We start from the raw sequence: 24,494 nt of genomic DNA, 5'->3' as shown, positions 1-24,494 counted from the left end.
TCGGCAGTAAAAACATTAAATAAAGAGGTACAGAAGCTCAGGACGTTTTCCCTCCAAAACAGTCTGGGTTTGGACTATCTCTTGGCATCCCAAGGGGGGTTTGTGCCCTCGTCGGGCCCCGATGTTGTGTATATGTAAATGATAGCAGTTATGAGATCTATGAGAAGGTGGTACAGGCTGAGGCCCATGCCTGAGCCGGAGCACAGGTTGCCTATACTGCCCCTGAGAGCAATTGGTTACAAACCTTGTTTTCAGGCTGGGGTTTGTCGTCTTGGCTTGGTGGTTTATTTAGCCTGTTATTAAAACTTCTCTTTCCTGTATTGCTTGTATTACTGGTATTATGCTGTGCAGTATCATGTGTCAAGACCCTTTTGCAAAAGTTAATAAGTCATTCTCTTCAGGGCTATCACAAAGTGCTTATGCAAAGTCATATTGTAAAAAAATAAGTAGCCCAAGTAAAAAAACTCAGAGCTAAGGCTGTTGAGTGTTCTCAAAGAAGGAAGTTGTTGGGGACACTGGTCATGGCCACTAGGTAACTCGAGGGAATGGAAGACCACGAGTGTCGATGAAGCCCCCTCGCACTAGGCCCAAGTGTCCTTGGCCCCCCCCGCCCGGAGGCACTCGCAACAGTCATGCTGGGGATTTCGCAACAATATGTTGCAAAGTCAGACTGCCTGAAACTAAACAAGGCCAGACAAGGCAAATATGGCAGAACAATGCTAAACAAAGCAGCTTTATATATGGTTTAACAAATGGTACACAAAAAAAGGAAACTAGCTGGTACCTGGATTGGCTGGCTATATGGATACTTAGGGCAGCTTGCTATTGGATAAGTATGCTGAAGAAAGTATGTATAAAAGTCTGTGTAACTTCCTGCTCTGGGTACAGGATTTGAGGTGAATAGCTCCTTGTACCATATTGAAGCTTCAAATAAACTTTTCTGCTTCTCCACCCCGTTGTGATTATTGGGTAACGCACACCGGGCAATGAACCTTGCTGTTGCTTGCCTCAGGCACTCTGTGCCGGCAACAATAGTTTGAGGCTTTGTTCTTAGGCTAAGGCCTTTGGCTAAGCTGCAGGGGCAGCCATAAGCTGGGAAGTGTACGGTCACATTGTCAAATCCCAAACCAGTCACATTGAAATAAGGTGGTATTGGGTTATTAGGAAGATGATCCTGTCCTGATAGTGCCCATCACCATCAGATAAAGAAACAGATCTTAAGATGGTTAAAGAAAACTTAGTTTGATAGCATCCTGTCTGGCAAGAAATCACTTCTCAATCGTTATCATTGTGAAACCCTCATTTCTGTATTGCTTTATCTTTATGTCCCCCACTTTTCTGTTGTTAATCAATCTGGTTCTCTAATTGTTTCTCTGTGTTGTATAATTAATTTTGCTAGGTGTCAGTTAATTAGGGTAGTGGGATATAATTGGATAGAGAATTATGTTACAATATGTTAGGATTGGTTAGTTAAATTTCAGTAAAATGATTGGTTAAGGTAAAGCTGAAAATATTACTATATAAACTGGTGTTAAACAGGACGGGGAAGGGAAATTGGAATCATGTTTGTTAAGGGGGGAATGGAAACAGGGACACAGACAAGGCTCTGTCAGAGTTGGGAAGAGGGACACGGGGTAAACACTGGGAAACAGACTGTATTGGCATATAGAGATAAATCTAACTGGTGTGAAGGGCTTCGGACTATGCTTGCTTAGAAATGAACCCCAATAAACATTGCATTATCTGCACTTAGGACTTCTGGTCTTTTGCTGCTTGCTGTCTGCATGACAAGAAACAAGGAAGTGGAAGGGTGAAGGGAAAGCCCTCTAACAAAACTGACATGACCTGATAACCAAGAGGTAAGCCTTGAAGGAAGGTTTTAAAACACTTTGGAACAAATCAGGGATTCCCATGAGGACTGATGAGGGGGTGATGGTAAGTATGCATTTAGATCCTTTCCTTGTTTTATATCTTTTCCCCATAAGGCACACTGTCATGGATCCATAGGATCTGTGCAATGCCCTGGCTTTTAAACAGTCCTTGGGAGGTGCCCCTTGAGTGCGCTAGACCCCCAAGGGGTCCCACTCTTCCACAAGGATAGGCCATGTAGCTTCAACACCTGAGACTGAGCCTCTGGCTTCAAGACTCCTATTTCAACCCGTGAACTCTGCCGGCAGGCCCAGCTGAACTACACTCCTCTTCAGAGACAGTTCCTCATTCATGCTTCAATGCACCTCAGCAAGTTTCTGCTGTGACACTGGGCAGACTTTTAAAACATAGCAGGGTTTATTAATCAAGCAAAACACAGCATTGGAAAGTCCTTAGATGAGGACAGAGAAGCAAAGAAGACAATATAGCCCATACTGGACAATGCCCTTGAGCCATGCTGCTGTTGAAAACAATTTGGTTTCCTTTCACTGTGCCTGTCCATTTGTCTTCACTCCAGTAGACCTCCCTGCGTCTGCGAGCCCATTTCTTCCTGCTCCCAAAAACACAACGAGTCCATGTATGCTTCACTCAGCCAAGCGGAGATCCTCCCATGGCCAGGTGACAATTATTCCCTTGTCTCTGTCGGGTATTCCATTGATGTAGTTTGGGCCCAGGCAGTCCTTAATGACCCATTCATATCACCCCATGACAGCTATGTGACAAAACACCTCACGCCTCCTGCTCTTTGTAATCATAGCAATCCCAAACACAGGGGGAAACTGAGGTGTGTATTCGCATCATAGAAATATTACCAAAATTCCCACCTCTATCACACACACACACACTGCTCACAGCCCTTGGAGAGAAAGCAAAGCACAGGAACTGGACATTAGTCCCGTGAACACAGTGGAGGACAAGCTGCAATCCTCAAACCCTGGTCAAAAAGGAGAGGCATGTGGGTCCTTAGCCATAGAGAGGGGCTGGCTAGAGGCCTGATACTGGAGAGGGCATTCCTTGAGCAGAGCATGGAGGCAGGACAAAGGATGAGCAACCCTAGAACTGTGACATTGCAAAAGCACATTTTGGGGAATGAGGAAATCTAGTGACTCAGTTTAATGGGAGGGAGATGTGTAATGTGGAAAAGGCTGGGGAATTAAACACTAAAATTCAGGAGCAACAGTCTCTAATTCTTCTGGAAAAGGAGAATATAAGAAACAAGAACTGGGCCACACAACTTCAGGAGGGTCAGGCTCAGAGATCCACAGAGCCTGGAGGGAAGACAGCTGGTGGCTGCTGCAGATGGGGAGAGGAGGACAAGGCTACCCCAAGCTCTCACTCCTGTTGATCCCAACCTGATTTTATGATCTATGACCCAGTCTCAGGTCTTGTGGGTAATTTTTTACTCGCTAGAGGTAAAATGTCATTATCAGAGTATTGCTTATTAGCTTGGAACATACATGGAGGGGCAAGGAGGCGAACATAAATAAATGGGTTATTAAGCTTACTACAGTTAAGGGCCTGTTATATTAGGTTGAGGCTTTGTGGGAGTAGTTATATTAAAGTATGGGATTTACCTGAATAGGCCTAAGGTCAGATATTTTGCACCCTCATTTTGAGAGACTAATGAGTAACTACAAACAGGTGCAATAAGCCACAGGTGCAATAAGCCAATAAGAAGGAAGTTTGGGGCGGGCTTTAGCAATTAGGTTGCTATGCAGTATCTCAGCAGTTGGACTGCATTCATATATTGGAATTATTAATAAATAAGTGATGTAAATCATGAGTATTAATGCTTGATGCTTAATTACGGACTTCCCAGAGGCCACATATGGGATGGGGCAGCTATTGACATTACTATAATCAGAGTAAAGGAGCAGATACGGTATATAGTTGTACTATTACCATAAGGAAGCAGATAAAATACCTCTCCTAGTTACCATTTTTTCATTAAAAGAAAAGGAGTACTTGTGGCACCTTAGAGACTAACAAATTTATTTGAGCATAAGCTTTCGTGAGCTACAGCTCACTTCATCGGATGCATTCAGTGGAAAATACATTGCGGAGATTTATATACACAGAGAACATGAAACATTGGGTGTTACCATCCACACTGTAACGAGAGTGATCACTTAAGGTGAGCTATTACCAGCAGAAGAGCGGCGGGGCTGAGGGTAAAAAACCTTTTGTAGTGATAATCAAGGTGGGTCATTTCCAGCAATTGACAAGAACATCTGAGGAACAGTGTCGGGGGTGTTGGGAATACTGGAGCATGGCCACTAGGTAACTCGAGGGGATGTAAGACCACGAGTGTCGATGAAGCCCCCTCGCACTAGGCCCCGGTGTCCTTGGCCCCCCCCTCCTACCTGGAGGCACTCGCAGCAGCTCTGCGTGCTAGGCCCAAGTGTCCTTGGCCCCCCCGCCTGGAGGCACTCACAGCAGTTATGCTGAGAATCTGCAACAGTATGTTGCAGAGTCAGACTGCCTGAAACTAAGCAAGGCCAAACAGGGGAGATATGGAAGAACAATGCTGAATAAAGCAGCTTTATGTATAGTTTAACAAATGATACAGAGAATCAGGGAACTAGCTGGGAACTGGATTGGCTGGCTATATGGATACTTGGGGCAGCTTGCTATTGGATAAGTATGCTGGGAAAAAGGATGTATAAAAGCCTGTGTAACTTCCTGCTCTGTTGTACAGGATTTGAGATTCAAATCTCCCTGTACCTTTTTGAAGCTTCAAATAAACTTTTCTGCTTCTCCACCCTGTTGTGATTATTGGGTGCAGCACACCGGGTAACGAACCAACTCAAGCTGTTGTTCAGCCTCTCGGCACTGGGTGCCGGCAACAGCTTTTGGCGTCCCTGGGTGGGCGACGAGGCTACAATTTAGCCTTGCCCGGACCCCTCCTGGAGGTCGAGGATTGCGGCGAGAACCGACGCCCAGCGCGCACCGGTGAGTTCATCGGGGGCCTCGGAGGAGACGCAATTTGATCGACCCCGGAGGGCACAATGGTGCAACGCACTCATATAGTGGAGAAGCAGTTGTGGACGGCGGTGAAGAACCGGTCCCTTAGACGTGGGGGAGGAGCAGCTGCAGGCCACGGTGAAGAACCGGTCCCTTGGATAAGGTAGGAACCTTTTAAAATCCGGATTATATGCTCTGTTGGAACCTGGGGACGCCCAGAGTTACCCTGTAGGTATGGGACAGGGACAGAGCTCGGGGGTTAGGGCACGGTGTACGCCCCTAGAGTGCATTCTAGCAAACTGGAAGGTATTTGGTGCGGATCCGATGATTAAGAGCCAATTAAAACGATTCTGTACAGTTGACTGGCCTCAATATCAACTAGAGGACCAGGAGTGGTGGCCACCAGGAGGGTCAATTAATTACAACACGATCCTTCAGTTACTCCTGTTCTGTCAGAGAACAAGGAAATGGAATGAACATATGTATGCGCATTTGTTTCTGACTTTATGTACTCGACCAGATATTTTACAGCGCTGTAATCTGACTCCAACTGGTTCGGTAGCAGCTAATGTTAGTCCCCAGACTCCCACCCCCACTGTAATGGCAGAGCCGGTGTCCCCTTCGGCCCCTACACACACACCTTGTAAGTCCCCAGTGGTTGGCCTATACCCCTTAATCACCGAAACTAAAGTTGCCCTGTCTGGATCAGACAGGCGTCCTGCCACAACTATGCAGGTTTATACTCATGTGCCCTTTAATCCTGTGGATTTGGCTGCTTTCAAAGCACAGGCAGGAGAGTTTTCCACCAACCCAAGCAGGTTTATATCAGTCTTTGAGGGGTGCCTCAGTAGTCACAAGCCGGACTGGGATGATTGTAACGTCCTCCTGCGAACCCTATAGTCTGAGGTTGAAAGACAACAGGTTGTGTCCAAGGCAAGGGAGGAGGCGCAGAGACGGTACGACCGGGATCATATTAATGTCCCTAACCCGGATGCACAAGTCCCCCGAGCAGACCCCAGGTGGGATCCAAATGATCATGGGGATATGACCCGCCTTACCTCCTATAAGGAGTTGCTTTTACATGGACTCCGTCACTCGGCTGTCCGACATAATAATTGGGCAACGCCATATGAAGTAATGCAGGATTTAAAAGAAAGCCCACGGGCCTTTCTACAGCGTATTCAGGACACCATTCGACAGAACACTAATGCAGACCCCGATGATCAGGCAACTGAGTCAATTATTAAGGGAATTTTTACGAGCAGAGCAGCCCCTGATATTAAGAGAAAGTTACAAAAAAAGGAGGATTTAATGGGTATGACCATGGCACAAATTTTAGAGACTGCAAACCGAGCTTATAGTCTGAGAGAGACAGAGAAGGAGAGAAAGCAAGTGAGATTGATGGCAACAGCGGTACAGGCCGGCACTAAGAGAAGTGGCCGGGGAGGAAGGGGCCGTGGACGCGACCGTCCGGGCCTGCAGGAGAGACGACTGGGTCGCAACCAGTGTGCCCTGTGTCAACAGGAGGGACACTGGAAAAATGAGTGCCCAAAGAGGAAAGAAAAGGGGGGGTGCCCCTATGATGGCGATGGTGGAGCAGGAATAGGGGTGTCAGGGGAGACGGACCACCCTACCCCCAGAACCCCGAGTAAAGATGCGGGTGGGAAGCTCAGAAATAGATTTTTTAGTGGACTCTGGAGCGGCCCGAACTGTCGTAAATCAGCCTCTTCAGTTGCCAGTAGCAGATTCCCTTACTGTGGTGGGAGCCACAGGCAGGGACACCAAGTGCCCAGTGTATGCCCCAGCGGAATGCGCTTTGGGAGACAGGACTATATCCCACAAGCTGGTATACCTCCCTGAGTGTCCAATGCCTCTGCTGGGACGGGATCTACTTTGTCGCCTCGTTGCCACCCTGCATTTTACTGAGGACGAAATAACCCTTACCTTACCCCCTGAGAATGCCTGGATCATGACCCTTGCAGTTGAGCCCTCAGCCATGCAAGCCCCAGAATGGAGTCCATGGGAAGACCAGGTGTACCCCCTCGTGTGGGCATCAGGGATTCGAGGAAAGGCCACCCACCAGACCCCTATTACTATTCAGCTCATACCAGGGAAAGGCCCAGTGCAAGTAAAACAGTATCCAATCAAGAGGGAAGCCAGAGAAGGTTTACAGGAAACTATAGATCGATTCCTAATGTATGATATTCTCCGGGAATGTCAGTCAGCCTGGAACACTCCCATTCTACCCGTACAGAAGCCTGATGGCACGTATCGGCTGGTACAGGACCTAAGGGCAGTCAATGAACGGGTTAAGACTCTGCACCCTCTTGTTTCTAACCCGTACACCTTATTGGCTTCTATAGGGGGACAGTATACCCATTTTTAAGTCCTTGATCTGAAAGATGCTTTCTTTACCATCCCAGTTGCTACCCCATCACAGGAGATCTTCTCCTTCGAGTGGGAGGACCGAAAAAGGGTTAAAAAGCAACTTTGCTGAACAGTGTTGGCCCAGGGATTTAAAAACTCTCCCACCCTTTTTGGCCAGGCTCTGGCCAGGGACCTACAGGAGTGGGATAATGAGGAGGCTCTCCTTCTGCAGTATGTAGATGATTTGTTAATTGCCACTGTGGGCCAAAAACCCTGCCTTAAAGCCACCGTGAGCCTCCTGAATTTTATTGGACTCCGGGGATATCGTGTAGCATGGAGTAAGGCTCAAATTGCCCTCCCAGAGGTACGGTACCTCGGGTTTCACATACGGCAAGGGGAACGTCAGCTTTCAAGCGAAAGAAAGGAAGCTATCTGTCAAGTTCCTCCCCAAGTAATTGTAAGCGGCTCAGGGCATTTCTGGGTATGGCAGGCTTTTGCAGGATATGGATCCCAGAGTTTGGACTGTGGGCTAAAACCCCTGTATGACTGTGTAAAAGGAGCAGATCATGACCCCTTCTATTGGACCCCAGAGGCTGACAGGGCATTTAAAATTCTGAAAAGAAAATTGATGGAAGCCCCGGCTCTGGCCCTCCCGGATCTCTCTAAGTCGTTTCAGTTGTATGTACATGAACGAAGGGGGGTGGCCCTAGGAGTGCTTACATAGCTGTTAGGAGCATGGAAGCGTCCTGTGGCTTATTTTTCTAAGCAATTGGATCAGGTTGCAAAGGGTTGGCTGGCATGTTTACGGGCGGTCGCAGCTACTGCCCTATTGCTTGAGGAAGCCGAGAAGCTAACATTGGGAGGGGTTATGCAAATCTATACTCCCCATATGGTCTGAGACTTATTGGATGCAAAGGGAGGGCTTTGGCTCACCCAGGCTCGGATTGCTCGGTACCAGGCTGAGCTGTTAGAGAACTCTGAAGTCACCCTACAGCCTTGCCCCTCCCTTAACCCAGCCACTCTCTTGCCAGAAACAGAGGAACAGAAACATGACTGTTTAGAGATCATAGATGCCCAGTACTCCAGCCGTCCGGATTTAAAGGATGTACCTCTCCCAAATGCAGATTATGAGTGGTACACTGATGGTAGCAGTACTGTAATAGATGGGCAAAGGAGGGTGGGTTATGCTGTTGTGACCCTCCATGACACTGTGGAAGCTGAAGGTTTGCCTGCTGGGACCTCTGCCCAGCTTGCTGAACTAATAGCCCTGACCCGTGCACTTGAACTGTCAAAAGGAAAGCGGGTCAACATTTTTACTGATTCAAAGTATGCTTTTGGGGTGCTGCATGCTCATGCTGGCCTATGGAAGCAAAGGGGAATGCTGACAGCCCAAGGCTCCCCAGTCAAGTACGGGCCCCAAATCCTCCGGCTCCTAGAAGCTGTACAACTTCCCTCGGAAGTGGCGGTCGTACACTGTAAAGCCCATCAAAGGGAGGATCAAGATGTGCCCAGAGGTAACGCCCGGGCAGATAGAGAGGCTAAGCATGCTGCCACCCTGCCATCCCCTCAGACTGAGAACGCCCATATGCATGCCCTTATCCCATCAGTAGGGGAGCTTCCAACCCCTCAGTACTCTGGGGAGGAGAGACAGCTAACTGACAAACTCGGTCTCTGGGAAAAAGAGGGATGGCTCCATTCCCCAGAAGGGAAGGTCCTCTTACCAAAGGGCCTAATCTGGCCAGTGCTGCAGAAACTACATCAAACCACTCATGCTGGCAGGGAAGCACTTATCCAGCTAATGGGAAAATACTTTATCACTTCCGGACTCCGACCCCTGGCTGCCCAGGTACAAGCGGACTGCTTAGTCTGCCAAAAGAATAACCCCCGACCGGGACATCCTGTGCCACCAGCTGCCCTAGAACCCACTCCGGGCCCCGGACAAGTGTGGCAAATAGACTTTACTGAGTTTCCCCGGACCCAAGGGTTCAAATATCTCCTTGTTATAGTGGATCGGTTCAGCGGATGGCCAGAAGCCTTCCCCTGCCGTAATTGCACTGCCAGGACAGTGGCCCTCAAGTTTGTTAAGGAGATCATTCCTCGTTTTGGACTCCCCCTGTGGATGGAATCTGACAACGGGACACACTTCACGTCAAAAATCATCCAAAGCATCTCACATGCCTTACAGATCCCCTGGAAACTCCATACGCCCTGGAGACCGCAAGCCAGTGGGGTAGTGGAGCGTACCAATCAGACCCTTAAACGGCATCTCTCAAAAGTGTGCCAAGAAGCCTCACTGCGATGGCCTGATGCTTTGCCCCTCATCCTACTCCGTATCCGCGTTCTCCCAAAGGGTAGCTTAGGGCTCAGTCCCTTTGAAATTATGTTTGGAAGGGCATGGCCCATAAATGGCACCCCGGTTCTGTCAGGGGAATGGGAGTTGGGTAATGTTTTTTTGTCACAGTATATGTGTTCCCTGTCTGCTGTTCTCTTGTCTCTTCACAGGTATACCAAGGATTCCCAGCCTGTCCCCTTGGACTCTCCCATTCACTCCTTACAGCCCGGTGACTCTGTGCTTGTTCGCACCTGGAAAGACGAGCCTCTCCAGGAAAAGTGGAAAGGACCCTATACCGTCCTGCTGACCTCCCATACAGCGGCAAAGATCGAGGGCCACAAGAACTGGATCCATCACTCTCGTCTGAAGGCAGTAACCGCCCCCTCGTCAGCAGGACAGTGGAACGTCCAACCTGCTGACTCCTCATCTAGTAACGATCTCGGGCTAAAGCTACTGTTTAAAAGACACAAATAGCGGGCACCTTAATGCTAAAATGGGCCCACCCAGGTATTGGAGACTTTGGGTTGGGAAGACTCTGGTAATAATTAATTGGGTAACATTGTTATTCTTTGTATTGGTATTTCCAAACTGTGCATGTTGGGAGCATAACTCCTTTGTTTTGCTTGCGCACCATGTTGCTAATTTAACAAACCAGACTGATTGCTGGGTATGTGCTCCAACTCCACTGCCCCGCAAAACGGGAATGCCCCTTGACATGCTGCCCTTGACCCTAGCAGAATTAGCCACCACCAAAGAGCAGGAAAGAACGAACTCACCGTTCTGGAACAAGACCTCTTTACAGCAAGCCACCTATCAGGACCAGGAGTATTCAGTTGCAGTACTCACTGAGGGAGTGTTATGTTTTACCCGAAACCAATCTGATCTCTATGGGCATCCTGTGGGAAAGAGCTCCTGTGTTATTACACAGTGGGCTGATGGGTATTGGATAAAGACCAACAGGGGAGGCCAACAGTGTGGGTGTAATGGTTCCTCCCCTTTTAGGGAAACACTTACAAATAATCTTACCACAAAAGAAAGGTTTGGAAATGTAACTTGCCGTCCAGTTAATATCTCCAATGTAGCAAGCCAATGTTGGGTTTGTAGTGGTCCCTATGGCGAGTGTAATTTGAACGGCACAATTAGAAATGCCCCCACTTGTACCCAATCAGGAGGATGGGATGCCCCCCTAGGGGCATATGAACTGTTTGGAAAAGCAGCCTTAAATATCCCAGGAATCCCCTTAAAAAACAGTCCTTACTGGGCCCTACAGGGTCACTATTTTGTATGTCGCCGAAAGGCTTACAAGGTGCTGCCGGCCAACTGGACAGGTAGCTGTTATATAGCTCATGGAGTTCCTCATCTTTCCATAACTGCCACGCTGCCCAAAGGAAAGATTAGAAATGCCCGAGATATCTCTGTTGAGTCACGAGAAAAGACCCTGCGGCGACTGACTAAGGCATTGGAGGGCAATATGAAGAATCCCCTCACAACCGAGAAGCTGGTAGGGTGCTCTGTACTGGGAATAGCGCCACTGTTTACCGGGCCAGCCATGGCAGGCATAGGCCGCTATACTGTAAGGCTGCAAATGGTACTTGAGAAAGTGGCCTTTGAGTTAGAGGACTCGGTTAGTGATTTAGGATCAGCAGTAAAAAGGTTAAATAAAGAGGTACAGCAGCTCAGGACGTTTTCCCTCCAAAACAGGCTGGCTTTGGACTATCTCTTGGCATCCCAAGGAGGGGTTTGTGCCCCCGTCGGGCCCCGATGTTCCGTATATGTAAATGATAGCAGTTATGAAATCTATGAAAAGGTGGTACAGGCTAAGGCCCAGGCCCGAGCCGGAGCACAGGTTGCCTATACTGCCCCAGAGAACAATTGGTTGCAAACCTTGTTTTCAGGCTGGGGTTTGTCGTCTTGGCTTGGTGGTTTATTTAGCCTGCTATTGAAACTTCTCTTTCCTGTATTGCTTGTATTACTGGTATTATGCTGTGCGGTATCATGTGTCAGGGCCCTTTTGCAAAAGTTAATAAGTCATTCTCTTCAGGGCTATCACAAAGTGCTTATGCAAAGTCATATTGTAAAGAAATAAGTAGCCCAAGTGAGAAAACTCAGAGCCAAGGCTGTTGAGTGTTCTCAAAGGGGGGAGTTGTTGGGAACACTGGAGCATGGCCACTAGGTAACTCGAGGGGATGTAAGACCACGAGTGTCGATGAAGCCCCCTCGCACTAGGCCCCGGTGTCCTTGGCCCCCCCCCCTCCTGCCTGGAGGCACTCGCAGCAGCTCTGCGTGCTAGGCCCAAGTGTCCTTGGCCCCCCCACCTGGAGGCACACACAGCAGTTATGCTGAGAATCTGCAACAGTATGTTGCAGAGTCAGACTGCCTGAAACTAAGCAAGGCCAAACAGGGGAGATATGGAAGAACAATGCTGAATAAAGCAGCTTTATGTATAGTTTAACAAATGATACAGAGAATCAGGGAACTAGCTGGGAACTGGATTGGCTGGCTATATGGATACTTGGGGCAGCTTGCTATTGGATAAGTATGCTGGGAAAAAGGATGTATAAAAGCCTGTGTAACTTCCTGCTCTGTTGTACAGGATTTGAGATTCAAATCTCCCTGTACCTTTTTGAAGCTTCAAATAAACTTTTCTGCTTCTCCACCCCGTTGTGATTATTGGGTGCAGCACACCGGGTAACGAACCAACTCAAGCTGTTGTTCAGCCTCTCGGCACTGGGTGCCGGCAACGGGGGTGAGGGGAATAAACATGGGGAAATAGTTTTACTTTGTGTAATGACCCATCCACTCCCAGTCTCTATTCAAGCCTAAGTTAATTGTATCCAGTTTGCAAATTAATTCCAATTCAGCAGTCTCTCCCTGGAGTCTGTTTTTGAAGTTTTTTTGTTAAAGAATTGCCACTTTTAGGTCTGTAATCGAGTGACCAAAGAGATTGAAGTGTTCTCCGACTGGTTTTTGAATGTTCTAATTCTTGATGTCTGATTTGTGTCCATTTATTCTTTTACATAGAGATTGTCCAGTTTGACCAATGTACATGGCAGAGGGGCATTGCTGGCACATGATGGCATACATCAGATTGGTAGATGTGCAGGTGAACGAGGCTCTGATAGTGTGGTTGATGTGATTAGGCACTATGATGGTGTCCCCTGAATAGATATGTGGACACAGTTGGCAACGGGCTTTGTTTGAAGGATAGGTTCCTGGGTTAGTGGTTCTGTTGTGTGGTGTGTGGTTGCTGGTGAGTATTTGCTTCAGGTTTGGGGGCTGTCTGTAAGCAAGGACTGGCCTGTCTCCCAAGATTTGTGAGAGTGATGGGTCATCCTTCAGGATAGGTTGTAGATCCTTGATGATGCACTGGAGAGGTTTTAGTTGGGGGCTGAAGGTGATGGCTAGTGGCATTCAGTTATTTTCTTTGTTTGGCCTGTCCTTTAGTAGGTAACTTGTGGGTACTCTTCTGGCTCTGTCAATCTGTTTCTTCACTTCCGCAGGTGGGTATTGTAGTTGTAAGAATGCTTGATAGAGATCTTGTAGGTATTTGTCTCTGTCTAAGGGGTTGGAGCAAATGCAGTTGTATCGAAGAGCTTGGCTGTAGACAATGGATCGTGTGGTGTGTTCTGGATGAAAGCTGGAGGCATGTCCGGTCCCCAAGACAGTGTAAACTGAATCAGGACCTCCCTTCTCATGGGCTCCTTTGCCCATCAATCTTTGTTTCCAATGGTGCCCATAACCCTCTTTACTGTACTTATCTTAGTCTAATCGTTAGGTGCATTGATCCTTGCCTATGATTTCAATTATAACTGTCTGTATTAAATCGAGTTCTGGGTCTTTCACCAAATTTCATCTTCTCAATTAACTTTGAGTAGCCAGGTACAGGGGCGATTTGTACCCCAAATACGTAATCTTATAGGTGTAAAAATTGTTCAGGCTACACTAGCATCCTGAGACATCATCAACAAGGTGCCCATTTGTGCCTGGGTAGTCGCCCTGCTATGGGAGGGAGGAATGCAGCAAGGACTCAGAATCGGAGGCCAGGGTCGCTGTGCATAGAGATGGGGAGGTTATATGTGGGAATGGGTTAATGAGTGGGAGAGGGAGGTCAAGAGTTAAAATAATAATATTTGAGAAAAAAATTATAATGAAGTGAAACTGAACAGAAATAAAAATGGAGTGCAGCCTCTAAAGTAACAAGGCCTGGGTAGGGATTCGGGGTTAAAGGTCTGGGATCCCCCACAGCTCTAGATCCCCAAACCTCTCCTCCTTCCCACTGACCCACCCAGCCCATTTCCTGAGTGCCCTTCTTCCACACTCCACTCCCCTTCTTCCCATTACTCTCAGCCGTCACCATCTCCCTGCACCTTGGGACCTTCTTGTGTTCCCGCCTCAACTCTCACTAAATCATCCCTCCCTGCTGCTTCTTAAGTCTTATCCTGCACACACCCTCCCCATGTCCTGGCACTCCAGAATTCTCTACTCCCTGTTTCTCCTCCCCTCCTACAGCTCTGTTTTCCCTTCACCCATGGGGTCCTGAATGGCTGTCACACAAGCCATGCATGAGTCATACACCTATTTACTGAATTTAGAATTCTACAGGTGGCATATCTTCCTCTTAAAATGAGGAAAAGGCATGAAAGCTCTAGTTATTAATATAGTTATTAATGTATCCAATATGGATACATTAAATGCAATTTCAAAATGACTGATGGCACCAAAAGGGCACATGTCCAAATATTATTCTACTGGGTGGGAGATAAGGCACAAAAAAAAGGGGGGGAGGGGGACAAGGAAACTTGTCAAAATTTGTATGAAGAATAAAAGTATAAAGTAATTACTACTCCGGTTCTTTACACACCCCACAGCTTCTAATAATCAAGTGGACCAGACTCCTTACTCAGCAAGACCACCGTCTCGTAGTTCTCCCGCATGACATCTCTGTAGAGGGCTCTCTGAGTGGGGTCCAGCAGAGCCCATTCCCCCTTGGTGAAATACACAGCCACTTCCTCGAAAGTCACTGGCCCCTGAAAGAGCAAGAGTCCAACACTCAGTACCTGCTGCCCCACTCACAGCCCCACTATTCACGGAACAGCAGCGCCAGGTAAATGGAAGCTCTGGGAGGTACATGTTAACAGAGTCCCACCCACACCTTGCTTAGAGCAGCCAGAAGGCATCAGAAGGTAGAAAGAGAGAAACTTTGTGTCTCCCAGATGACAGATGGAGGCAGGGTCTTCACACGTATCACATACCTACAAGCCAGAGTTTGATATACGAGATGGGGCTGTCTCTGGACCCTGCTGGTGGCTCCCTGGTAGGTATCACAACACTCTCCAAATAAAATATATGGAAGGAAGGGGAAGTCAATAGGAAATAATATAAGTGAGGTCAGAATTGTAGAAAATTGGCAAGGGATGCTATCAGAAATCAACGACCAATCAAGGAAAATAAGAAGGAAGTATATAAAGCAGAAAATGAATCCTAACAATGGTAGTGGTAAATTACTAGAAGGAAATGGCAGAATTATCAAAAATAATGCAGAAGAGGTAAAAGTGTTCAATAAATATTTATCTCCTGGATTTGGGGACAAATAGATGATGTACTCATATCATAAGATGTTGACGATGACACTCTTTCCATTCCAACAACAACTCACAAGGACGTTAAACAGCAGCTATTAAAATTAGACATGTTTAAATCAGCAAGTCCAGATAACTTCTATCCAGGAGTTTTAAAGGACCTGGTGGAGGAGCGTGGTGTTGATTTTAATTAGGACTTGGTACACTGGGGAAATTCCAGAAGACTGGAATAAAGCTAATGCTGTACCAATATTTTAAAAGTGTAAAAGAGATGACCCAGCTAATTACAAGAGTGTCAGTCTAACATCAATACTGACCAAGATAATGGAGCAACCGATACTGGATTTCATTAATAAAGAATTAAAGGAGGGTAGTATAATTAGTACCCGTTAACAATGGTTTAGAGAAAACAGATCCTATCAAACTAACTGGATATCCTTACTGGATGAGATCAAAAGTTTGGTTGGAACTAAATTATTGATGTAATATACCTAGACTTCTGTAAGATGTATGACTTGGTTCAGCACAATATTTTGACTAAAAAACTAGAATAATACAAAATAAACACGGCATACATTAAATAGATTAAAAACTGTGATTGTAAATGAGGAACCATGGTCGAGTGGATTTATTTCTAGCAGGTTCCCGCAAGGATTCGGTCTTGTGCTATTTAACATTCTTATCAATGACCTAGAAGAGAATATAAAATCATCACTGATAAAGTTTGCAGTTGCCACAAAGATTAAGGGTGGTGGTAACTAATGAAGTGTCAGTAGATTCAGGCTCCATCACTGGCAGTCTGGGAAGTTTTCCCAGCCCTGGCTGGAGGGTTATTTCCTGTTCCACAAAGAGGGGAAGTTCCATTCCCAACTCCAGTGCCTTGAAATTAGGCCCTATCTGACATTACATCCCATATTCAGCGAAGTGGTATGATTATAATATGATTAGGACATAATTATGATGCATTTTGTGCAAGATGAGTCATGTATGATGTCATTGAAAAGTTATGATTTGCTGAATATGATTATCCTATTTGTGTGCATGGATCATGTCTGTATCTGAAGTTATGGATATTGACTATGTATCTGTATTTCAAATGTGCTTACTCTGGGTAACACCCACAACTGCAGGTTTCAGAGTAGCAGCCGTGTTAGTCTGTATTCGCAAAAAGAAAAAGAGTACTTGTGGCACCTTAGAGACTAACCAATTTATTTGAGCATAAGCTCCACTGAATGCATCCGATGAAGTGAGCTGTAGCTCACAAAAGCTTATGCTCAAATAAATCTGTTAGTTTCTAAGGTGCCACAAGTACTCCTTTTCTTTTTACCCACAACTAGCCTTTCAGGTACAACAATGAAGAAGCCAGACAGTGCTGATGGCTCATCAACAAAGACAATGGACCATGGAAGAGCTTAGCCTTCCTGTGAATGTTTCAGCCAGCCTATGTGTCATGGCTACTATGACTCATCAGGGAATGCTAGGGCATGTGACCAGACCACATGACACTGAACTCCATTTTGATACCTGTATTTTTCCACAAACTGGACTGGGAACTGAGTTTGGAACAAAGGGGTCCCACCATATGGAAAAGCTACAAAAGGTGGGGTGTGACATCATCTCTTGGCCCCATTCCCCACACAAGAGAAATCCTGGAAACACCTGAGGAACAAAGACTGAACTGGGGGAAGTGCTGGTGCCAGGGCAAAGGGATTTCTAGCTTGTGTATGGAAACTTGGTGGACTGCTTGTATCATCAGTTAGCGTGAGAAATTGCTAATTGAAATTCTGTCCATTTAGTATGTTAGGCTTAGTTTGAGTTTTTGGTTATTTGCTAAGTAATCTGCTTTGATCTGTTTGCTACCACTTATAATCACTTAAAATCTATCTTTCTGTAGTTAATAAACTTGTTTTATGCTTTATCTTAAACAGTGTATTTTCAGTGAAGTGTCTGGGGAAATTCTCAGCTTGGTTAACACAAGTTTGTTGTGCGTATCTTTCCCATATTAAGGGGAAGGCGAACTATATTTATGAACTTACATTATACAGATCCCTGTGCACTATGAGATGATATAATTCTGGATTTATACTACAGCAGATGTGCAAGGATGGGGAGCTGGGAAATTGATTGCTGTCCTCTATCTGTCCTTGAGTGGCTTAGGTAAAGCACTCAGGTAACTTAGTTGGGTGTATGGCACCACCTGCTGTCATGTTGGGTGATAACAGGGCCTGGAGAGGCTGGCTGAATCTCCAGCAAAGCAGTGTGACAAGGGCCAGCCCAGCTTGAGGGTTAGAGGGCACACTGGTTCCCAGGACCGCCCCCCCAGACTGCACCCCAGGGGTGACAACCCATCACACCCTAGATTACACAAGCCTCAGCAGGTTTGTCACATCCTGTCCCCTCCCTTTCTCCACCCTAGATATTTCCTGCCTACCACCACCTCTAGCAGCTCCCACCCTCCTATGCATTTACTGCTCCTCTCCTTCCAAGCAGAGCCCATCACCACCTCCCTGATAATCCCTTACCTGAGTCAGCTCCATTGCAGCCATTTCCTTCCCCCTGGGAGGACAGGATGATCTGGAGCAAAATGTGGATGTTATTCTGTAGCCTGCCGGGGAGAGAAGGGCAATGTGAGAGAATTCAGACGGGGCTTTTGTCTGTTCCACAAGCCAATTCCCCCCCAGGATTTTTCCCTGCTAATGGACATCCTAGGTTCCACCACACTGTGAAGCACAGAGTGACCTTATTCCAGTACAGACCTAGCCCCCTCCCACCAGGGTGGAACCTTCTAAGACATGGTGAAACCCTTCCAGTAACAGAGTCTCTGTTTCACTTATCAAGTTTGCGGATGATACCAAGATGGGAGGATTGCAAGAGATTTGGAGGGTACGATTAAAATTCAAAATGATTTGGACAAGCTGGAGAAATGGTCTGAAGTAAACAGGATGAAATTCAATAAGGACAAATATAAAGTAATCCACCTGGGAAGGAACAATGAGTTGCACACATACAAAATGGGAAATGAGTGCCTAGGAAGGAGTACTGCGGAAAGGGATCAGGGGGGTCATAGTGGATTACAAGGTAAATATGAGTCAACAGTGTAACACTGTTGCAAAAAAAGCAAACATAATTCTGGGATGTATTAGCAGGAGTATTATAAGCAAGACACGAGAAGTAATTCTTCTGCTCTACTCTGTGCTGATTAGGTCTCAACTGGAGTATTGTGTCCAGATCTGGGCGCCACAATTCAGGAAAGATGTGGAGAAAGTCCAAAGAAGAGCAACAGAAATGATTAAAGGCCTTGAAAACATGACCTATGAGGGAAGATTGAAAAAGTTGGGTTTGTTTAGTCTGGAGAAGAGAAGACTGAGAGGGGACATGATCACAGTTTTCCAGTACATAAAAGTTTGTTACAAAGAGGAGGGAGAAAAATTGTTCTTCTTACATTCTGAGGATAGGATAAGCAGCAATGGGCTTAAATTGCAGCAAGGGTGCTTTAGGTTGGAGATTAGGAAAACCTTCCTACCTAGCACTGGAATAAAGTGCCTAGGGAGGTTGTGGAATCTCCATCATTGGGGATTTTTAAGAACAGGCTGAACAAACACCTGTCAGGGATGGTCTGGATAATACTTAGTCCTGCCTTGAGTGCAGGGGACTGGACAAGATGACCTCTCAAGGTCCCTTCCAGTTCTATGATTCTATAAACAAAAGGTCAGAGAAGAGCAGAATCAAAGAGGTCACTATGTGGGATTCTCCCTGTCATTGTCCCCAAGGACAATGTCCCCAAGGCAGCTGTCTCAGGTTTAAAAAGTTGTTTGATGCTCCAGCCTTTATACAATCTCTCCTGGGAGTGCCCCCTTTCATGGGCTGGTTTTAGCTTATGACAAGCATGACCCTGGGGGCTCTGAGACTGGGCCTTCTTGCCTCAGCACACCTTGTTTCTTTCTGTGGCTCCCCAGTGAGACCAAATGAGTAGATACTCCTGATAGAGACTGTGAACATAAGAACAGCCCACTGCGTCAGAACAATGGTCCATCTAGTTCAGTGGCCAATGCCAGGGGCTTCTAGCAAACAGGGGGCTAGGGACACCATCCTTCCTATCTTGCCTGTGACACTGGCAGATGGGATGTTAGCTCTTGCAAAAGCCCCCATGTCTTAATTGAACATGGACAAATGCAGAGCTGGAATCAGTCTGGCTCACCTGTGTTAGTATTGTTAAAACAGGTATTAGAATGGTAAGAATGTGTTTAGACGTTATTGAATGCTTGTGAGTTGCTGCCTGGGTTAATATCTGACTAGTTGCATCGTGAGCCTCTGTGGCTCTGTAAATCACCAGACAGGAGAGAGACTTTACCTGTGTGAAGTGCTGATTGTCAATGGAATGCATGACACCCTGCCAGGCAGGAAAGGTCCATCAACACCAGATAGACTATTATGGGATGTTAAAGAAGGCAAAAGACTGTTGTTGTGCTCTTGACTTCCCATTAGCTGAGTTTGCAGCTCAGAGCACATGGCAGGAAGGGGATTAAAAAACCCCATACAGAAGGAACGGATTATCTGAATGCTGCTTGGACTCTGGGGGCAAAGTTTCTAGGCATAAGCAAGAAATCCCCAGCTGCTTAGCCTGGGTTAGTCCTAAAGGGTATGTAGAGCTTGCTTATTATAGAAGCTTCTATTATCTTTTGAAATTTAAGACTGTAACTTGTCTGCATCTATATGATGACCTGCTTTAACTTTGTAAACAACTTTTGTTTTCTTTTTGATAATCTTAATACAGGTTATTACAGGACTGGCTACAAGTGTTGTCTTTCTTGTGAGATCGAAGATTCAATTGACCTAAGTAAGTGACTGGTCCTTTGGGACTGGCAATAACCTGAACATTGCTGTGATTCGTGGTGAAAGGCAGTGGTTCTCAACCAGCAGTCTGCGGTTCCCTGGGGGGCCGCTAGCAGCTTTCAGGGGGCGGCCAAGCAAGGCCAGCATTGTGAAGTGAGCTGTAGCTCACGAAAGCTTATGCTCAAATAAATTGGTTAGTCTCTAAGGTGCCACAAGTCCTCCTTTTCTTTTTGCGAATACAGACTAACACGGCTGTTACTCTGAAACCTGCCATTAGATTCACTGAGGCCCAGGGCAGAAAGCTGAAGTCCCAGCGCGTGGGGCTGAAGTCCAGGGCCCTGAGCCCCACCCCCCGGGGCTGAAGCCAAAGCCTAAGCAATGTAGCTTTGTGGGGGCCCCAGGCAGTTGCCTTGCTTGCTATCCCCTAACGCCAGCCCTGGCTTTTATATGCAGAAAACCAGTTATTGTGGAGTTTTTATAGCATGTTGGGGGGGGGCTCAGAAAGAAAAAGGTTGAGAACTCCTGGTGGAAGGGACCATCTGTCACAAAAGTGAGCTCACCTGCATGGTGAGATCTATGGGATGATCCAAGGGGACTGTCCGTGATTCCATGTTACATGCTGCTACAGTGCATGAAGCGTTTACACTTGATACTTGGTTGGTGAAATCTACATATCGACCTCACAACCAATTTGGGGTTTGTGTCGTCCTTCTTACCAGTCTGCCTGAGGCTGGTGCTCCTGCTCTCGGGTTACTGAAGACAGCGTTACAGAGACTTATGGGTGCAACGCCACCAGCAGCAATTTGCAGGAATGCAGAGCAGGCTTTACGGTGACACAGTGTGGGCCAAATGGTCTATGGCAGGGGGGACCAACCTGAGCCTGAGAAGGAGCCAGAATTTACCAATGTACATTGCCAAAGAGCCACAGGAATACATCATTAGCTCCCCACCCGCTCCCAACGCCTCCCACCCACCAGCCACTCTTCCCTCCCCAACAGCTGTGTCGTGGCACATAGGAGGCTCTGGGGGGAGCGGGCAGGAAGGGGTGGAGTGGGGGCAGGGCCCGTGGCAGAGCCAGGGGTTGAGCAGCGAGCACCCCCCGGCACACTGGAAAGTTGGCATCTGTAGTTCCAGCCCCCGAGTGGATGCCTAGACAGGGAGCCGCAGATTAACTTCTGAAGAGCCGCCTGGGGCTCTGGAGCCCCAGGTTGGCCACCCCTGGTCTGTGGGCTCATCCAAGCCCCAGGTCTCCTCCAGTGCACATCAGCATCCCGGCAACCTTCAGGGAGGGTCAAGGCTGCCACTCCCTCAGTGATGATGGATCTCCAGCATAGCATCACCCGTGCCCCGTGACCCACCTTGTCTCCTGAGACACAGGTGAGTGACAGAGGGTGCACAATGGATCCTGGGGGGGGGGAGGGGGAGGGAAAGGGATAACAACACACACTTTCTGGGGGTCACCCCTCAGGAAATGAAGGGGACAGGCATTGTGGTGGCAGTAAAGGGGGAGGGGAGGGAGTGGGAGAAGCACCCTCAAAGGCAATGCTGCCAGTGGGTCACCCCACCACATCAGGCATGAGGCTGATAGGGGGCCATTCCCTGGGCCAGGGTGCCTGTGAAGGGCTATATAAAACCCACGCTGGCACAGAAGGGGTTAAACTGCCACTGTAGTCTAGACTGGCCCAGCTCCTCCACACCTGCAAACCATGTCAGGACTGGAGCAGGAGTTAACAGGAGACACCTACTCTACTCAGAGGGGAGCAACCCTGGGAAGGGAACCATCTGTGAAGCATCTCCAGCCCCAAAGAGAGGGCTGGCAGTATTCGGGGCTCTGGCCTTCACAGAGGGAGGGTGGAGATACCCGGAGCTCAAAGGGGGAGCAGGCTGAAACTTGTGCTGGAGACCCAGTCAACTCTGAAGGGGACTGAGAGGCTCCAAGCGCCCCCAGAAGTAAAAGGGGCCCATAGTCTGAGGGGATCTGTCCAAAGTTCCCACCTCCATTTCTTTTCTTTTGTTCCTTTATTTACCCTTGTTTGCTGACAGTTGGCTCTTTTGCTATTTCATCTGGTACCCTGAGAGAGGAAGAAAGTGCCCCAAGGCCTCAGCCAGAGGGTTGAGCCCTGACGCACTCCTGGCTTAGATGTTCTCTGCCAGTCAGGAAGGGGTAGCAACGAGGGAAGACTGGTAGCTGAGAGTTGGGAGGGTGAAGAGGTTTGGGTGTATGGTGCAGGTAGAAGCAGCTGGGACTGGGCAATCTCCATGGGGGACACTTGCTCCTCCTGTGCCCCTTCCGCACCCTCTTGCGCGTAGAGAATGACCACCCTCTCCCCACCCCCAGAGGGAGCCATGTCTCAGGACTCTCCCAAGTTGCACCCACTAACTCTCTTCCCATTTGGGGTATTGCTTGGGGCAACAATTTCCCACCAAGATGAACCCGGCTGGCTGCCAGCTGTTCTGGTGCCACAGGGGCCTCTAGTGGGTTAAAGGCAGAACTACAGCACTTCTCAGGGCAGAACGTATCTTCTTCATGCAAAAGAAAAAAAAAGAAATTCTGCGCTGGACACGAATTCTGCGTGTACACAGTGCTGCAGAATTCCCACATGAGTAACTCACACCCTGCACAAACATAGCCTGCTCACTCCCATCTCTTCTCCCTGTGTCTCCGAGTCCCAGAGCTGCTGCTGTCATTAATGCACACAGGCTTTCACTCCCATTAGTGCTGGCAAGACCCAATCCAGTGACAGGACTGAACCCTTATTTTCCAAAAACATGGGACAGTCTCAGCCGAGGGGGAGGAGACAGTGGGAGGGGGTACAACGGGAAAAGAGTTGTTGTAGCCATGTAGGTCCCCGGATATCAAAGAGAGGTATTTTTAATTGGTCCTAAAAATTACCTCACCCACCTTGTCTCTCCAAGAGATCTGAAGGTGGCAGAAGGAGAAAAACAGGAAGACAGAGCTCAGGACTCTAAACCAAACATTTTCAAGCCCCTGGAAGAAACTACATTTCCCTTCTGCCCCTGGGTATGCTTCTGTCCTGTATGAGGGACCACCCCACTCCTCTCACAGCAGCAAGGGGAGACTGCAGCCAGCCCAGATGGTCCTTCCCCATCCTGGAATGTGTGTTGTGAGGAAGTGTGTGTGTGGTGGGTACACAGGCTGGGTCCTCAAACTGCTAGATCCTTCTACAGTCTGGAAAGCCAGGTCAACTCCAGCACAGCAGGGCTGTCAGCAGGGGTAGCAGTTGTGGGGCTAGGCTTCTGCTCCGTCTAGGTCCCATGGCAGATGGCTCTGGTAGCATCAAGTGGGTCCAGGGGAAGGTTGGGGTAGTGTCCGAGATCAGGGTGAGGATTGTAGAGGGGGTCTATGCCTAGGAATGGGGGATGGAATTCACCTCCCCACCCTGCTGCAGAGCCCAGCAACCAGGGATTTATCCAGTGAAGTAGATGACACTGAGCCAGCCACTGAAAGATCCTTGTGCCTTAGGTTCCACACCGGCCAAAGCAGTTTACTAGCACTCCCTCCTCAGACTGCCAGGGACAGCCAGGGATAATTAGTGGGTTATGGGAATTGTAAAATGACAATTCATTAAGAACTAGGATACGAGTGCGTGTTATTAAATCCCCAGACACCCACCAATCCCCGCACTTCTTCCAATGAGCTGTAAATAGCGAAGAGATTCTGCTACTGATCCTGCAGTGAGTTTCTGCCCCTCCCCACTTTCTAGAGCAGCACTTTTAAGAACAGGCCAGGGAAACATGTAAATACCTTGAACCAAGTTCCAGAAGCCGCTGAGCATGGACAAGTCGGTATAACCTAATCTGGAACTTTATATAGTAAAATGCCTTATTCGTAGCCCTATGGCGATTGCTGAGTGTCACTACAGGGCAGAATTAAGCTTGGGTGCCTTAGGTGTGAATTTCCATCCCCTAGCATATTCTGATGGCTGTTAAGTGGGTTTGGGAAAATTCAGTTTGTCTATTTCTTTTTTCAGTTTCAAGAGATGATATCAATATTTATTTTAAGTCCTTTTTTTAATGTTTACAATTTCATTGTTCAGAGCGGTGGGAAGTTATGGGGATGGTCAGACAATTATTTAATTACAGTAAATGTTGAGATTCCAAAAGCCAAATCATAACATTGTACAAAACAAATTGTCAGTGTCACATGCAAAATATACAGTGTAAATCAAACTTGACACTCTCCAGAGGCATTTCTGTATTTTACCTATATAAATATACTTTCATCTCTGTGTGTACAGTGAAATCAACATTTACTGCAATTTATTCATAAAAATCCAATCCTTTCAAACATAATTTTAAGTAATGAAGTACTTGAATTCTTTCACTTCCTGGACTGTAATGCTTGCTTTGAGGATAATTACACCCTCCCTGTGATGTATTTGACTCTAAGTACCATAACCCCATCGTGAAGTAGCTCCTGTCTGGGAGCTCTGCTGAGGCCAGCGGCATTATGATCAGAAGGTGACACT

General features: G+C 47.4%; 1 protein-coding gene across 4 annotated transcripts in view; it reads right to left on the bottom strand.

The window, feature by feature from the left end:
• LOC311520002 (uncharacterized protein) overlaps positions 1-24,494 on the bottom strand; it is a 46,223-nt gene that overhangs the window by 12,976 nt on the left and 8,753 nt on the right. For all 4 annotated transcript variants that reach the window (XM_084627153.1, XM_084627152.1, XM_084627155.1 and 1 more), the window contains exons 2-3: positions 17,694-17,776; positions 14,493-14,619 (exon numbers count right to left, since the gene is read on the bottom strand). In XM_084627153.1, coding sequence (XP_084483279.1) covers positions 14,493-14,619; positions 17,694-17,717 — 151 coding nt within the window. In that variant the 5' untranslated portion in view covers positions 17,718-17,776. The remainder of the gene's footprint in view (positions 1-14,492; positions 14,620-17,693; positions 17,777-24,494) is intronic.

The sequence above is a fragment of the Lepidochelys olivacea genome (assembly GCF_965140295.1).
Source record: "Lepidochelys olivacea isolate rLepOli2 genome assembly, chromosome: 4".
Lineage (NCBI taxonomy): Eukaryota > Metazoa > Chordata > Testudines > Cheloniidae > Lepidochelys > Lepidochelys olivacea.
Note: the sequence above shows the minus strand (reverse complement) of the source record. Positions and strands in the feature narration are given on the sequence as shown.